This window comes from Bombus vosnesenskii, unplaced genomic scaffold (genome assembly GCF_011952255.1).
Source record: "Bombus vosnesenskii isolate JDL3184/JDL3185 unplaced genomic scaffold, Bvos_JDL3184-5_v1.1 scf7180000013264, whole genome shotgun sequence".
In the NCBI taxonomy this organism is placed as follows: Eukaryota; Metazoa; Arthropoda; class Insecta; order Hymenoptera; family Apidae; genus Bombus; species Bombus vosnesenskii.
This window is the reverse complement of record NW_022882924.1, coordinates 10,564,672-10,583,090: the sequence shown is the minus strand read 5'-3', so window position 1 is coordinate 10,583,090 and position 18,419 is coordinate 10,564,672. Positions and strand designations below refer to the sequence as shown.

Genomic DNA, 18,419 nt, shown 5'->3' with positions numbered 1-18,419 from the left:
ATGTACGAAGATATTTATGAATGACTATATATTAGTACGTATCTCGTTTATTAATACGAATAAAACGATCAAAGAAATATGCAGAAGTCAATATCGAACAATTTCGTAACAATTGGTACTCTTCTTGGTGACAATTGGTCGTGCGAAACAACTTTGTTATACGTAACGAATCTTACTTATCAAAAACGGCAATAAAATTTCTATCTAAAATCTAAATTTAAATTAATATCCAAGTTGAAATTGAATTTCTTCGTAGAATAAACTTCAAACGCAACTCTTCTGAGGGGAGTTTTGATTTCAAATCCGCCTGGTAGTCACACGCAAACGCGAAGGGAAGCCTATGTGCGTACTACTCGAGGAAAGAGAAGGTCCCGCGTTCGCAAAAACGTCATTTCCGCTGCGGTCGATTCCTCAAACGACCGGCGATAATCGATCCTCCGTTTCGCCTCCGAATCAAGGCCATCGTCGTCGGACGGTTCTCCTTCTGTTCGCGATTTTTCCGACTCTCGTTTATTACCGGCTACGAGCAACCGGCCGGAGGAATAACGACAGAAAAAGCAAGAAGACCGAGCTGGAGGAAGGGGCAGAGACGAGCAAAAGGATGTAAGAGTGCGAACGTGTATATACGCTAGGCTTGCCGCCAACTGGTATAAAGAGGAAGGGAGAAGGAATTGTGGAAAGTGGATGAGAAACGAAGAGGAAGACGGTGGAAGATTTTTGCCAAGGAAGAAAAACAGAATCCGGCGCGGTTGGCGGCGCGAGAGTTAGCAAGAACGCGGTGTAGGCGGCACATCAAAGGCGCACCTCGGGCGTGAACGAGCGAGCGGGCACGCGGCTCAAGTAGAGAGCGGAAGACACCGCCACCAATCCTACCACCATCCAATATATTTACTCCGATGGACCACCGCTACCATTGCCATCACGGCCACTAGCACCGCTAGCAGTGGCCGAGCCAGCGCCACCAATGCCACCACCATCCTCTACCACCGTAACCGACAGTCACGACCACCGTGCAATCACCACACGCTCCCGATTACTTTGCACACTATTAGTACCCGATAGGTTTCTTCTGTGCACCATAGTCTTTATATTTTTATGAACCTTATCTTGATTTTTGGTAAGCGGATGGAACACTAGTGTGGGGTGTGAAGACATCATATTGGGGAAGTAAGAATTGATGATGTAAAGAGGAATTCATATTATATTTATATTATTGATACAATATCGACAATTATATACAATATTGACAGTTGTATCGACGATATGTATTGATCCTTTCAGTTGAAAACTTTGAAATATTGGCAATATATTTTGATAGTTCGAAGGCACCCTAACGGCGTAATGTACTTTTCCATAATCAGCAACGTAGAAGAATTATATCAGAAAAGACGAAATATGTACTAGTGAAATAATTAGAACACAATCGGGAATTTTATGATACGGAAGTAACAAGTGCATATAGATAGAAGTGGAGGAGACATTAAAAAAAATCTCTATGTAGAATCAGATATATATTATCGTACAAAAGAAGAGATAAGGTAATTCATTGCTTTCCTGCAACATAATAACATTCACAGTGAAACCTTTCAATTACTAAGGTTCAAATAAGAATTTCCTAAAAGTATTTTATTATTCTTGTCGAAGACATATATCCTATTTCCTATTTCTATATCTCTTAAATTAAAGATGCAATCTTATAGACTAATATTACTCCGGGTTATGCATTGGCGACTTAATTATCGATGTTGCTCAAAGGATCGAGAAGCTGAGTATACATCTCCAAAAAGGAGAAGACAATCGATCGAATCACGAGCTAAGCCAATTAGCGCATCTAGGTCGATGGCACAATAGCACAGAGAAATCTTCGTAGAATATAAATGTCCTCGCGATTACGCGGCATAATGAACCATGAAGCGCGTTAGAGAAACGCATCGAGAATCGTGAGCGACTCAAAGACTCCCTGCTTAACATACAGATCTTATCTGGAATGAGAGAGAGAGAAAGAGAAGAAAGGAGGACAATTCTGTGAACGCTTTATATTTCGTCTTTCTCGGGACGTTGTTGAGATTTTGGTAATTTCGGCAATTTCCTGCGGCCGGAAATCGCGACAGCCGCTGCGGTTTCGCAGCATGAAACACCCTTTGAGCTGCGGCTCGTGCAAATTGCGGCTTTAAAGCGCACCGAGTGGTCATTGCGTACAAAGTAATCATCGTCATTGCGTCCCGTAGAAAAATACTGCGATCGCAGCTTGTAATTTCGCGCGATTTCTTTGGCACATTTTTCAACTGCCACGAAATCGCGGATGGCGCTGGCTACTTCGGAGGAATCGTTTCGTCTTCATCCATTCAGAAGAACTTAATACGATCGAGAATGTAGAATTGTTCTTTACGAATCTATTTTCCTTTAGATTTTTGTTTTACTTTAGAACGAGCACGATGGTCGTTGTAATTTGTTCAAAAAAAGAGAAGCGAAGAAGAAATAATGAATAATAGAATATAAAGTTTTATATAATATAATATGATATATAATATAACAAAGTTTTATAATAATAACTATATATCCCCATTTATTACACACAAATATATTACGTACTTATCGTGGTAACAAGAATTTGTGTGATCGAAGACCAAGCGAATATTTACACCACAATATCGATATCGATATCGAATAAAGAGCGATTCGGAGAATGCACGAGTAAATTAATTATACAATGCACGGTGGTGCCACGAAGAAACTTGGCTGCACGTTGTAAGAATGTGTATTATGCATGTGAGATCTACAATAGCATAGTATAATTATGAATAACAATTATGAATTGGTGCGAATTACTGAGAATTACACGAAACTTTTTGAAAACTGTTATTGTTACTTTATTATTAAGTACAGTTTCGATTACTTTATTTTACATTCAATGAGCAAAGATCTCTCTGTAACCCACCATTTCTACAGAAATGCAAACATTTTCACAACAAAAACAAATTCCGTAACGAACACGCAGCTCTCTAATATGTCCGAACAAAAAGCCTCTTTCTCCTTAAACTTTAACTTATAAGCGTACATTTACGGAGCACCACCTGCTCTGTTGACTATCGCGTATCATTAAACCGCTGTACGCTGTATTCTTTCTTGAACACCCTCCATTTACTCCATCAGCTTCAAACGGCCACGCCATTAAACGAACCTAAATGTCTTGCACAATCCCTTAATTGCACCGATATCCTTCCATCTTTCGAATCTGCGCTGTTCGCGATTGCAATCACAACCGGAATAGTACCGAGTTATTCCGGAAAGGGATAAAAAGAAAAGCGACGTATTTTCGCGATAAATCCGAAGATTTCTTCGTTCGATATCGTTTTCAAAATATAATTAATCGTCACAATCGAATTTCTCAGAGCTCGATAATTAGCGTGTAGCTTTGATCGCGAATAGATAAAAATGCAATCGCGAATGAGCAGTTGAATGGAACAATGGTATTGCATCTTATTGTATTTTCGAACCATCATATTATTATTATTTATGGTAAATAGATAAATATTATTCACAATATGGTAGATATCTTTCTGACAGTCACTTGACTAGTGTGTAGACGTAAATTATTACGAATAACCGTGTATATTCAGATCATTTATTAATACCAAGAAGTCGATCGAAGAAATATGGAGCAATTAATATCCAATTTTTCTTTCATCACTAAGAGACGTCTAAAGGGTTGGTGTCCAAAGTAGGCCAAGGGGTTTCACGCAAATCGAGAAAGTTCAAGGGAAGTGCGTTGATCCCAGTCTCGCTGAGAAGCAAAAGGGAAGAGCGACCGATAAATTAGTCGGCAACGGATATCTCATTCGCTTTTCCATGGTTCGTTCGAAAGGCGCACGGCGGCCAAAGACGTGGCAGGCTAAGGCAAGGCGAGGTAGGGCTGCGGCAGTCATATTTCAGCCCTTGTTAGACCGAGGGGCCCCCGCCGAGACGGGATGGGGAGAAAATCTCTTTGACTCGCCGCTCCGCGCCTTAATCCACTGGTGTATACCCTATCTTGCCACCTGCTCCCTCTTCCTTCCTCTCTAACCCCTCTTCGCTTCCTCTTCCTCTTCTTCGTCTTTCTCCTCGTCTCTTCTTCGAGTGCCCACAAGCTGTGTGTGTTCTGTTCATGGCCTATCTGCCTCTATCCTTCCACTTTCTCTATGTGTCGTGCGTTGTGCGTCGACTTCTCTCTCGTTCAAACGTGTAGCGCAGTTGATATTGTCTTTCTCTTTTCTATCTTCTTCTCGTCCTCGAGTCCTTCACCATAAATTACTGAGGATATCACAGCGTGCCTCATCTACCCCTTCCAACACGAGCTCACGCTCGCTCTTTCTTTCTCTGCCTTTCGATCTATGGGCATTCTGCCTTGTTCCGGATACGTATACGCGGCGATGCGTATTTACCCTCGTTTTCAAGCGACTTTTGAAACGTACTACCACAAGTGGTGTATGTTTGTGACGTCGTTCGGATCATCATAAAAAATGTCTATAAATTGGACATAAAGGTGAGCACGTAAAACGTCCATAAAATTAGTTCATAAAATTAGAAGGTGTCGATATTTCTGAGTGTGAAAGTTAATGGTTAATGGTAAGTGATATATACATTTTCAGAAAACGAAGTTATGCACGTAAAATACATTAACCCTTGTAGGTTTTATTGCATACTCTCTAAGTTGGTGATTAAGTAAACAATGAGTATACTTGTTTTCCGTGAAGTTTACCTCAAATTTTAGTGTCTTATATCTTTACAAAACCACCGAAGAAGACCGTTTCTGTTAACGAACAACCTAATAACTCCCACATTTTTAAGAGGATTTAAAAAATTACATTAAAAGATGTTCGTTCCTCAAACGGTTAACAATCAAGGTTGAAATTAAAATTTCATCCGTTTGTCTTTCTCTCGAAAAATTTCGTCAAGCAATTACATAGAGTATAATAAAAACAATTCGGCAAACCTTCTCGCGGAGGGTTGAAAGATGAAGGAGGCGTTTGGCGAAAGCACCTGCCTGGTATCTCGTAGCGAGATCTCGATGCATCGTACCGGTGCAGTGTACACGGCTGCCGGTCATTTCGCGTGAAAATCATCGTCGTCGTGTGCTTTCCGAGTTCTGGCGAGCGTTACGAGGCAGCCGTTCTCGAAGAAGGACCGAGCGTCGTCTCGTAACCTCGGCTTAACGAGGCCATCGACATCCCTGTGAGGGCTCGAAACTCATCGTCCGGCCGAGAAGAACGCACGATCGACGCTTGAAAACGTATCTTTGGTACGGGCACGGATGACGGCGCGTTTGAGATGTTCCGCGCACATGCTTCTCTTCTTCTTCTTCTTCACCGTGAGGTTGTCGGTCTCTTTAAGCGGCGCGCCGCTCTCTTCCGCCAGAAGATACGCGACCGACTCCATCGATTGAGCTGTCGACGAGGATAGATGTTGAACGAACTAGAGACGGACTGGATGCCTGGCCTAAACTCTCTTTGCTTAGCTACCTGTCTTCTGCTTTGCTGTTGTTGTCGTGAAAAATGTGATTCCTGCCATGTTGCGTGTTAATAATCAAAGTTTGGATCTTGTTATTCGATAGTTGTTGAAGTAACAATTCCAGAAGAATGAGTAGGATGATGTGAAGTCTTTTCGTTATTTAAAGAAAAGACAGGAAGATTTTTTAAAAAATCATGTAGTCGATGGAAGTGTACGAATGTTTTAAGTAGTAGCATGTTTCTTAAGTCGTATACTAAAATATTTGTGTAAAATTCATCGTGCAAAATTCATTGCAGCACCCTTGAGAAGCATTAAATTAGAATGACAATAGTGTTAAAGATATTAAAGACTCGGCGACAATTTAACGACTTTGAAGCTGTTAAAACAAGGTATAACGACATTTAGTGCTTTTGAATATTTATCGTTGATGTGCATGAGACTATAAATTCAATATAGTAGTCATACATATACAGGGTGGTTGGTAACTGGTGGTACAAGCGGAAAGGGGGTGATTCTACGCGAAAAAAGAAGTCGAAAATATAGAATAAAAATTTTTCGTTTGAGGCTTTGTTTTCGAGAAAATCGACTTTGAATTTTCGCTCGGTACGCGTGCACTTTATCACGTCTCGTTATAACGGATTTCACTGTAGATCGTTGTCTCGATGGAAAAATTAAAAAAAAAAAGAAAAAATTAAAAAAAGAATGTTTATTCTATATTTTCAACTTCTTTTTTCGCGTAGAATCACCCCCTTTTCGCTTGTACTACCAGTTACCAACCACCCTGTATATACATAGACACCATAAATTCAAAAGGGAGAAAGTTTCCTAAGATGGTGCAAGAAAGCATGAGTTAGGGGCGCGACAGCTAGCCAAGTAAGAGATACAAGATATTCCACTCTTATTTGTGGTAAGAGAATTTTGATGAAAGATATATAAAATTCTTTTTAAAATCTTTTAAATCGTATTAATAGAACGAGATACTTGCAACAGGTATTTATGGTGTGACTCTTGGTCTAAGATAATTTTTTAGTTAATAATCTCCAACTTATGCTCGTTTGTACATTTGGAATGAGAATTAGATGATCGGGAATCCCTATAAATTATCTTCGGTTTAGGTTGCAAATTTTCGATCCGCTGTTGCTGCAATTATCGCATCCATTCATTAATTGTAGACCGAACAGCTAAGCATGGCATGAATCATTCCACCGATACGGCTTATCTACAGCCGTGAATCAACATAGGAAATGCAACATTGTACTATACGATTATTCTTTTTCTCATTAATTCGTTCAACATTGCGACACATATATTCCCCGTAACGCTTCAAATGATTTGTGTGCCAATTTATAATCTTAAAATATGTAACAGTAATGTACAAAATTATTCTAATACGTAGAGACCTTCCATCTTACTTGATCTATCATAAATTCAATTAAATACGAATGAAATTTATCCAAAAAAATTTACAAATTAAAAATATAATTTCAATCTGCTTGCAGCCCGTCAGTCTACAGCAATTTCTGATATTCCATAATTCAACACAACAGTAGTAAAGCCACGTTTCTAGTTAAATATTTTAATAAGCCGGAATACATAGGATGTAGAAATTGCGAGACGGCTTAATAGAAACGCGAGCAAACGACGTTAAACCTCCCCCTGGGGGAGCTGAAGTTGCGCGCTTGGCGAAAGGGGATGCTAAAGGCGGCTGACAATTGCAGTCAATCTTAGTAGAGCAGCTAACAGGTCTCCGAGCAGTAAAAGCGTTCACCAAGAGTCGCGCTGTAAGATCGTTAAACCCGCGGTAAGCTCGAAAGCACGCCACGGTGATTCGCCTCTCCCTTTCACTCTCTTTCTCTTCCTACCTTTCGCTTCTTTTCCTTCTCTTACGTTTGGTGGAAGCCCCGAAGAAGCGGCGGACGGTTCTGTGTGCACGCGGTTATGGTAATGCGAGGTTTGCGGTGCGTGTTAGCCGGCTGCGTGAGCGGCCCTCGTAATGGTAACGAGACGGTCTCTCACCATCATCATCAACATCCGGACGACGAAACACGATGCGAACGATCAACGACTGTTGCGGGTTCCGAGCCGCGGTCTCAAAGGTGCCGACCGCGATCCGCTCGCTGGCTATTTTTAACTTGTTTTCGCGTCCACCGAGTGGAGTACCGAGAGGAGAGAGGAAAGAGAAAGAGAGGCGCACCGGTGGCTCGTAAGCGTGCATTCGATGGAATGCCACGCACCACCGGCCACCGCAGCACCCGCGAAACGAATCGACCTTCTGGAAAAAATCGAGCCGCTAGGAAACGCGGACATCGTGACGTATAACAAAGGGAATTGGGATTTCGTGTGTCTGAGTCCAAATGGCTCGGTATAGAATCTTAAGGGTTGATTTTGAGACAGAAATTTAATAATCGTTTGAAGGGTAGTTTGGTCGATTTGAGAAAGAAGATTCGGTTGGAAGAACAAAATTGTAAAGTTCGACATGGGGATGTTTACGTGGGCGTAGCGACTGCCAACGTAGAAAGGTGGGTAAAGAGACTTTGAGAATTCGAATGTTTCTTCTCCCTTGAGACCAAGAGATTCGCTTTGAGGTTCTGAGGGAAAAAATCATTTGGGTGGTATTTGAACTGATTCGAAGAAAGTTCGATTCTGAAAAAAAAGTTGGATAGTTGAATCATTTTGAAAATGAGAAGCTATAAGAATAATCAAGATAATCGATTAAAGCGAGGATATTGGGAAAATGGTTCAGTGTAGACTCGTAAAAGTTGATTTTGAGAACGAAATTCGATGATTCTACCTCTCATCGGTAATTTGAATCGATTCAAGAGAAAAGACTCCATTCTGCAAATAAAAATTAAAAAGTTGAAATGTCCTCTTGAACTTGAAGAATTGAGCATGTATGGTAGAAAGTATGGTGAAATTAAATAGGAAAACTTCATGATTTGGAGCACGTTCTGAAGTGAAAGTTGGAAATTGAACAGTAGATAGTACTGAGAGTGAAATGATTATAAGATTAGAAACGAAGACTTCGATAATTTTTGTTGACACAAATGGCTTAATTATTATGAAGTTTGTATTTATTTCGTATATATTAAAAAGCAAAGTATTTTAAGAGCCCTTGCGATTATTAATCCGAACGTAAGTAATATTAAAAAGTTAGAACTAAAGTCTTATGAGCTCCTTTTCTAAACAGCTTCCCAATTAGTAGGTTAATTTTTTATCTGACAAATGAAGATGATCTATTTAAAATAGTGCGATTGATTAATTTTAAGAAAATGTTTATGTTAAACTTCTATGTAACTTAATATCTATAAAATAACGTTTTCCTATATGATAAGAGAATTTTCTTAGTTCTACGATGCTCCTTTCAGAACATACAAAAATTCAATTTTGTAAATGAATTCTTTGCATACATTCATGTACGGCGTCAAAGATTCTTTATGGATAAGAAGAGCTACGGAAGGATAGTGAAATTGGCACGAAGGATGCAGAAGACGATAAGCGGATCGCGCGCGGCTTGTACGTTGTGAAATTCGATGGCGATATGGATAGATGGAATCGAGGGACGAAATAACGAAAGGGTTTCCCAGAATATCGACAGCTGTCGGTTGGCGAAGCGTACGTTTGATACAGCGCGATTATTAAATTCTTTCTATTCAAAGGAGACGTTCTGAACGCTAACCCATAGAGAAATCTTAGTTTTATAACATTTGCACGAATAACCCTTTACTCTGCAAGCATCACGTTTTAGTTTAGATTAGCTTGGACTTAGTTTTAAGCTACGAAAAAAGTGAATATATAACTTATACACTTCGTTAGAAAATAAAGAAATATCAGGCAATTATTATTTATAATAAAAGTATATTTTGTTATTTAAATATACGAGATAAAAATATTTTTGACAAGAGGTTGTTTCGTTAGAAATATCCAAAATCGAGTTCTCTTTACAGTATTTAATGGGTGGCATAAATATTTTCTTGGATTCCATTTCTTTGATTGCATTCGTAACGATATGCACAAACATTCGCAATCTACTAATGTATATGCTCGTAACATCTACGAAACGCTCAAATGAAATGACAAGAACACCAGCAAAAGATCTCAACTTCGAGCCGTGATTCATCTATCCGAGTTTCGGATGGCCGAAATCTTTAAACGCTTTACCTGCTACCGGAATCTTAGCAGTCTGAAGAAAGGGTGGCGGCCAGTAACAACCGTCACTTTGTCGGCCTTTGTCACGGGGATTATGCGCCGGCTGGCAAATTATGACGGACACCTTCACGCCCAGAACACCCTCTAATGTGCTGGTTGCGCAAGAGAGAAAAGGAGCAACCAGGGTAGAGCCAGAGAGAGGCAGAGAAAGAGAGTGGCGAACTAGAGGAAAAAGGGAAGGACGAGAGAGGGTTTCCATAAGCACCGGGACAAGTTCTTTGAGATGCACGCCCGAATTATACGTAGATCCAGGGGGATTATAAATTTAAAGGGGATGGAAGTGGATTATAGGGCGACCAGTATTTCAGCCCTGCAGAAATTGATTGCCGGACGACGCCTCGTTCATCTCTTCCAAAATCTGATTAATCGAAGTAATTAAAGGACAAAAAGTTTTAAGCTCTTTTAAGTGATTTTTTATTGAGGAAATATAATATTGGAGTTGGGAATTTTGCACAAAATATTTCAATCTTGGACATCAAGTTAGGATTACGTGTAAAAATTTCATTTATCTTATACAGATACTACAACAGTACCTACGATATGAATGATAAATGGTCCTTGGTTATTCAAATTATTATGTAGTATATACGTCATAGTTGATAAATTGTTCACCCACACTTTTCAATTTTAATAAGATGTTTAAAAAACGTTGGAAACATTAAACGGTCGTAATTCGATAGCAATGATTCTACTTAGATCGCAACGCGTGCATATTTGAGACTTACGAGCATTAATCTTTGTTTACACGCGTTGCTATTGTAAGTCTTGTTAAATTGATAGTTACTGTATTGCATCGAGGCTCTTCATTCTGTTCCCATTAATAGACATATGTACCGACATACATTTAAAGAGCAATATAATTATCGATAAATTCAAGTAAGAAATTCATCGTATATTCATATTATTCACATTATTCATATCGAATACGTCGTATAATAAACCCTTATACACGCAACGAAAAACAGAACAAAAAGGACTAAAAACCATAAGCCGAAACCTATGCTACTGCAACACTACAACCCCTTGCGCCACCCTTTTATAAGCGTACGCTCGTAACGTTCACGGGCGGTCACACTAAACCGTCCAAAACTAATAGTGTGGACACAGGATCGGCAAACTAAAGTGACACGACCGGAAATTTACGTGTCACTATGGTTTTTAGCGAAAGGAGTGCACCACAACAGTGAAGGTTTTCTCTCTTGCTCCCCTTTTTTGTTCACGAGATTTTTCAGAGACACGAGGCAAAGGGCCGTTCGTGCGCACGGACAGCTTGATTTACAGCATAATAAAGTGGTTACGCAAAGCGTGGGAGGGTCCGGGCTCGTGAATTTTATTTACGATCTGCCCGAAAGTTCAGATTCGTCGCGGTTTCTCAGCGGCGCTTCAGGCAGAACCTGCTCGTAAAATCGTCTGAAAGCGAACGGCGATCGCGTTCCAGCCTTCCAGGGATCGATTCTCCTCGGTAGAAGGGAAATTTTCCCTACAGTGGGACTGGCGACAGTGTTTCCGCGATTTCCAGCGTCATCGAACTGTGAAACGTTGCTCAGGTCGAAGATGAACGAACCTTCCGGCTTTCCTAGTCCCGTGTAAATGATATTTACGACTTGGTTCGTCCGCTTCCACGACGACACGGCACGGATTAGTCTTGGTTAACGGAACTTTGATATATTCTCCCTCGGCGAGTGGAGGCCACTTGGAGCGTAATTAACGACGCGAGGTTCGTGAGCGACTAGGGTGTCCATTCGGGTTTAGCTTCGATAACGAATTTTACGAGAGAAAGATGCGATTTTGTTTGATAAGTCCTTTTCATCGATTTAGCTTATGCCTTTTCGAAACAAGGATGCTGATTACAATAAAAATAATAATAATGATAGTAATGAAAGAAACAAAAGTACAATTTACAACTTTTTTTTCTCGGATAAGGTCGAAAGTATCTTCGAAATGTACTTCGCTTCATGGTCGTACTGAAAGGAGCTCTTTCTCGACAGCGGTGTGTTTCGATACGTGCTCCAAAGCCGATCCGGTGTTCGCGGCCCATTATGCCCGATCATAATTGCGTCGCAACAACGTTTCTCCTTTCCAGCGTCCATAGCTGGGCGGCTCCCTTTCATCTGGCTCTGGCCGCCAGAACGAGCTTCTGTTTCCGAGGTGTTTCCGCCGTCGGCTACCGTTCTGCAACCTGGAACTTGATCCTAAGTAGCCGACATCGCGATAGAGTTGCTGGGCTGGGACGCTGAGACCAACAGAGAGAAAGAGCCAGACAAAGCAACTGTATACACGTGCGTGTTATACAGGGTATCCCGCTAATTATGAAACAATCAGCAAGGAGGCTATTTTACACGAAAAAATAAGTTGAAAATGTAAAATAAATCTGATGCTTCGTTCTGGAGAAAATTGGGTTTGAAAAGTTGTCAAGTATACTTTAACTTTTCTCATTGCAGGCAGGGCAGGAGTGAATAATTGACAGGAGTTTATTCTACATGGGAAAATAAGTCGAAAATGTGGAATACGATATTTTCCTAGGTCGGCCTGTTCTCAAACAGATAAAATTTGAAAATTTATGAAGTAAGCACGGCTGTGCTGGGTTTTTAACTAAACACGCTCGAACCCTTGTAAACAAGACTTCAAACAGACAAATTTTACCTTACATTTTTAGCTTATTTTCGCACGAAAAATAACCTCTTGCTGGTAGTTTACTCGTGCGTAGGTAGCAATTAGTCAAGTTCACGTACACTAAACAAATCTTCATATTCAATTTCGCAGAAAACAAAGTACCGTATGAAAAATTGTTATTCTGTACTTTCTATTTATTTCTTCCTGTAAAATCGTTACCTTGCCGATCGTCTCATGATTACTGGGACACCCCGTATGTAAAAGAGAAAGAGAAAGAAAGATAGAGATTGAAGGAGGGGTTGTGGTGAAACGCACGAGTTATATTCTCTATAGTAATGGAGAGCAAGAGAAAGAAGGAGAAAGAGCGAGTGGCGCCGTGAAGAAACGACGTTTCCTCCTTTTAAATTATTCCCGGGGCCTGCTGCTCGTTTGTTACCGCGCCGTTCCGACGTTGTTATTGCTTTCTATGCCCTCACGGTGAAAATCCCTGTCGACGGAGAAATTACAGGCTTGTGTAAAGGAGGGGATCAAGAAAGGGGAGGGAAATTGGCCGATTTGAAATTGTTGCGCTTGGTCTCTCAGGAATGTTGCGAACGAGGTAAAGATTAGTATATGTATATTAGTGTATAGGTGAAATTCAAGAGATGGTTGGAAATAGTCGTTATAGTTAACAGCCCGATGCAGACGACTAGACGAGCGATGGCGACGAGTCGCGACGTTACACTGCGATTTTCTACTCGTGATAGTCGTGACGCTGCGTGATTTTTATCCTTGACAGGTGCAAATTTATATTTCTAACGATCCACGAGCATAAGATTCCAGTATTTTACGCTCGTGTACGTTCTGTCGTTAAGAATATAAACCCGTGCCGAATTGCATAGTTACTATAGATACTAAATTGCAAGGATGTTGCATTGCCAGTTTGCTTGAAACTTTAGTTTGACTACAATCTTTAGGTTATTTCCACTTCAACTATATTTTTACATCTATATTTTTCAGTCGTATTTTTCTTCCTATAAAAAGTTTATAAATTTGAAGAAAGTATGAAAGAATTTTTAACAATCCTTACCCAGCGGAGGCTGGATCATTGTCGTGAGTGTCGAATTTGTTAATAACGAAGAGAAAAGCCGATTGAAATGAAGTTTACATTCATATATGATGATTAAATTTATTTAAAAATAAAATTGCTCATATACAATGACAGTATGTAAAGACGATAATATGTATATGTAACTCAAAAAATATAGAATCGAAATGTTAAGAATTTTTTCATATCTTGTTTAAACTTGAGATAGTTTTTATTTAAGAAATATGGTTGAGTCAGAAGTGAGCAAAAAATGTAGCAGGGTAAAGTATCTACATGATGCTTTCTATACATGCAAGGGAGCCATTGAAGCAAAAAATATTAATGCATTACTATCATCATAATGAGAATCTAGTTAAGATTCATCAAGCTAACGTATTAAAGCCACTGGCATGAATTCTTCGACATGACGGCACGTCCTTCGTTCGCCAAGGGGATCAAAGTGGTTGGAACAGGTAGCCTGTTTACCCCATCGTAAGATGTATTTGCCTAACAGGTTGAATAATGGTCATTTTCGAACTACGTGGGAGACCGACGATGAAGAGCTTATCTCCTTCGCTTGCAGTTTCTGCTCACTCAGCCACAGTATCTCCGTCGGCTCATTATCATAGACTATACGGTGCGGTGATTAACGTACTCAGCCGGAGTTTCCAGTTTATAACGCGGTCTCGCGAAACGGGATTCTCGTCCTTTATCTTGTTAATTTGATTTCCGACCACGTGCTCGAGATTGGAATTTTTTCAGCATAAACGTGTTAGGAATAAAATTTAAAATTGTTCAATCCAGAAAAGAGCTTTTTATAAATTACGTGACTCTATTTTATCTTTGATAATGAAAATTTTGTACTACTGTGTTTTAACTAATTAATTCTACTAGTAACCTTCCCGTTTTAAAATCAAATTTACTATATGAAGTGCACCAATGAGAATAAATAAGTAAAATATATTTAATTTTCATAGTTGGATTCATTTTCTTGCAGGATAATTCAGTGAAACTAATCAATTCCATTGAAATCAATAACTTGGGAATTATATTTCTTTTTAACTTTAAAAAATGTTAAAATGTTAAATTCACAAATTGAATACTTATCGCGTATTGCTGTACTAAAATTAAGAAAATTTTGGGACACGGAGTTGCTCCAGCTAACTTCTAAGCGGATCAAACATGATATAGGACTTTCCAAATGGAAATTGCCGAAAAAGATAAAGCCATCGATACATAGAAATATTTTTCCCAAAAATTTCCAAAGCTCGTTTGGAGAAAACCAGCATATGCTTGAACTTGTGATTGGTTATGTATACTCTAAAAAAGTACCGTGTTAACACCAAAGCAGCAAACCCATCAACTGCACAAACTTACGCTCTCATAATCCACAAATTCTTTCACAAACTTCATCAATGTAAAAAATTACATCAAGTAGCAAGATTTGTTTAAAACATAGCTACGCGTAGTGAAAGTATTGTACCACGAATAATTCGCATCGATTTCAGATCTCAGTGTGCCTGACGGCTCTTATGCTGACGATAGCCGCCGAAGAGAAACCAACGAACACCGTTTCCGTGTCTTCTAGCACGGCAACGATCCAGAGCAACACGATCCAGAAATTAATCAAGATTTTGGAGAAATACGGTTTAGAAGAGCAGAGAGGCCTAAAGAGGGTTTACCTCAGCAACAGGTCGATCACATGCAACGACGGATCCCAGTCAGGGTTTTACCTGAGAAAGTCGCATGGTTCCAAGAGGTGGATCATCTTTTTAGAAGGTGGCTGGTACTGCTACGACCATAAGAGCTGCAGAAACAGGTGGCTCAGGCTAAGGCATCTGATGACGTCGACTCAGTGGCCTGAGACACGCGACGGTGAGTAGCTTCCGTTGGAAAGTCGTATGTTCACCTAACTCGACACTTTCTAACGTTTGCAATGGAACGCCGCGCCGTTCCGCAATCTTCTCCCTGCTGTCTGTCGGCTGTTTAACGAGTTTCGCGACACGTGACAACATGTCGCATTGCTCGGGGGGTTCGATTTCTCTCGAGCAACACACAATAAGGTTTAGTGGATATAGTTAAAATGGGAGAGAGGTTCGAATAAGTAAGAGGGCGTTCTTTTTCAGATCGTTCGTGTACTTAAGGATAGAAGAAAAATTAAAATCAAAGTTATAAAATTTTAAGAACTATAACAGAAAAATTTCTTTAATTTGTTGCAGTTGGTGGCTTGTTATCAGCTAATCCGGAAGAGAATCCGTACTGGTGGAATGCGAATCACGTGTAGGTATTGTCCATCTTGACCATATTTTTGTTCTCAAATGGATTAAAATTTTCTTACGATATTGAACGATTTTTGAAGATACGTAATCATCAAATTTTCATAACTAGATTTCCTTGTATCTCTAGATTCGTCCCTTATTGCACGAGTGACAGTTGGAGCGGTACTAGAGCTTTACCGAATGACATGTTTTCCTTCATGGGTGCAGAGATTGTACTGCAAGTGGTGCGGGATCTAATTCCTCTTGGACTTGAGAATGCAAGCTCCCTTCTTTTGGCTGGTAGTAGCGCTGGTGGAACCGGTGTTATGTTGAATTTGAATCACGTGCACAGCTTAGTTCATCACAATCTGGGTGAGTTACATTTTTTCTTTTCTATTTTTTAGAACTTCATGCAATATTATAATAAATACGGGTCCATGTTGATTTGAAAGATCTATTAGATCATTAAATTTGCGAATAAAAATATTAAATATTATTTATATACGTTAATTGAAATTTTTTATTTAAATGTTTACTACGACGAATCGCAGGATTGAAACATATCGCGATAAGAGGTGTGTCGGATTCGGGCTGGTTTCTCGACAGGGCTCCCTATTCACCAAACGGTTTGTCACCAGTTGACGTTGTTCACAAGGGGATGGAACTTTGGAAGGCTCGAATGCCGCACAATTGTGTCAATAAGTACCCAAACGAACCGTGGAGGTGCTACTTTGGCTATAGACTATATCCAACGTTGACTGGTAAAGCAACTTCCATTTTACCTGTTTATCCTACTTAGTATATTTTATTATTTCGCCGTCTCAGAGGACCATTTCAGATCGAACTGTATTTTCCTTTAAATTTGCTGAATCGACGATTCTAAGACGAAGACGCGATGCTTGTTTCGAGTATAATATAAAATATTTGACAAAAAGGCTAATCATTAAGCAAATTTCACTGTAAACCAATTGAGTGAGAAAAATATTTGTTCTCAAAAATTCAAAGGCCTTTTTTCTTCCAAATTTGTCATGTTGAGACCTTCAGAGGGAAAAAGTTGCGTGTCAAACTTAATATAAAATATACGACGAAATTTCGGTGTAAAATAATTAATAGATGAAAATGTTTGTTTTTCATTTTCAAATTCGTAGCGCCGCTGTTCGTCTTCCAATGGCTGTTTGATGAGGCGCAGATGTCGGCGGATAACGTGGGTGCACCGGTGACTAAGCAACAATGGGATTATATACACAAGATGGGTGACAGTCTGCGACAGACATTTGAAAACGTTAGCGCGGTCTTTGCCCCGAGCTGTATTAGTCATAGCGTTCTGACGAAAAGAGATTGGCAGTTGGTCAAAATAGATGAGATTTCCTTGGCACAGGCGTTGCACTGTTGGGAGCAAATACCGATTGGGAACCGTCGAAACGAGTGAGTATCAAGTCTTTTCCAAAACTAATTTTTCCAAGAATACAAAATAAAAAAGGTAACGAAGTATTCTGTATAAATCAAATTGTACTATATTATTCGATTGTATATGTTTACGTAAGTTATTTTTATGAATATTTTTATGAATACACACATTCAAGGTTTGCTTCATCTTTTAACATTATGTAGAATAATTAAGAGGTCGCTATTATGAACGATCTTAGTGTATTAATTAAGCAAACAAAAGTAAAGGAGTCCTATAAGCTTGACAGAAAGAGAGATTGGCATGTTATTAAAATGAGATGAAATTATAATAAAAATTGTCTTTAAAACAATTATCAAAAATAGAATATATAGACACTGAAAATTAAAGTGAAATATAGAACGACCTTGTAGTAATACTGAACAGTGTATTATAACGAGTATTTTAATTTGTATATTTTTTATCTTGCATCTAACTTATGTATATCCTGCATATTTTTTCATCTTTTTCTACTTATTCATAAATCCTATTCCATATAACAATTTTAAATTAATAAACAAAAGTCGAGTTGTGTAATACATGTTGTAATTTACATCATCATATTACAAAATACTGAACAACAAAAGCCAGGTTGTTGTATATTGTACTTTCTAAAAAAAGTTACACAAAGCGCTTCTTCTTTCATTTTCCGCCGTTTCACTTGCTTCAACGCGAAACTGGCAGCGAACTGACTTCGTCCCTGTTAATTTCAGCACTCGTTCGCCAATTGAGACGAACCAGCCGTGCGCGAAGTCATTGCGGAAGCTACTACGATCCGGTCTGACGAAGGGAAACGGAACTTCGTTTGAACCGGGAAGAAGCGGAAAGAGCGACTTCATAGCGGAGTTGCAAAAAGTCAGATCGTCGATGATCGGTAAATCGATCGAGAGGAAAATTTCGTCTAACGCCCTGATGCAGGACAGGGAGAACAAAAAGAGGAAGAGACGGAAGCACAAAGGCAAACGCAGGGACAGAAATAAGATATCGAAGATGAAGAAGGAGAAACATGAGCGCAGAAAATCTACAGGTAAATTATTATATAATATATAATATAATATATATAATATATAATATATATAAATATAATATATAATATAGATAAGAATTACTAAGTGAGAAATTATGGATGCAAAATATTACATTACATCTTTGATATTTCTTTTGGTTTTATAACTTTTTATAACTTCTGCATAATCTTTTTAATAATTATTTTGAAGTAACCTCGTCCTGTAGTTCTTTACAATTGTTGAGATATTTATTTTTGCAATCCATGCTACTTTAATTAGAAGGGGTAACATTTTTCAGCCTACAAAATCACTTTGCCACTACTTTATTGACAAAACCC

General features: G+C 39.2%; 1 protein-coding gene across 1 annotated transcript in view; it reads left to right on the top strand.

Annotated features, from left to right (window-relative positions):
• The window catches only part of LOC117237799 (palmitoleoyl-protein carboxylesterase NOTUM), a 32,614-nt gene that overhangs the window by 12,428 nt on the left and 1,767 nt on the right, over positions 1 to 18,419 (top strand). Inside the window, exons 2-7 of the mRNA XM_033502149.1 lie at positions 14,881 to 15,247; positions 15,592 to 15,652; positions 15,779 to 16,002; positions 16,182 to 16,391; positions 16,779 to 17,055; positions 17,788 to 18,101. Coding sequence (XP_033358040.1) covers positions 14,881 to 15,247; positions 15,592 to 15,652; positions 15,779 to 16,002; positions 16,182 to 16,391; positions 16,779 to 17,055; positions 17,788 to 18,101 — 1,453 coding nt within the window. The remainder of the gene's footprint in view (positions 1 to 14,880; positions 15,248 to 15,591; positions 15,653 to 15,778; positions 16,003 to 16,181; positions 16,392 to 16,778; positions 17,056 to 17,787; positions 18,102 to 18,419) is intronic.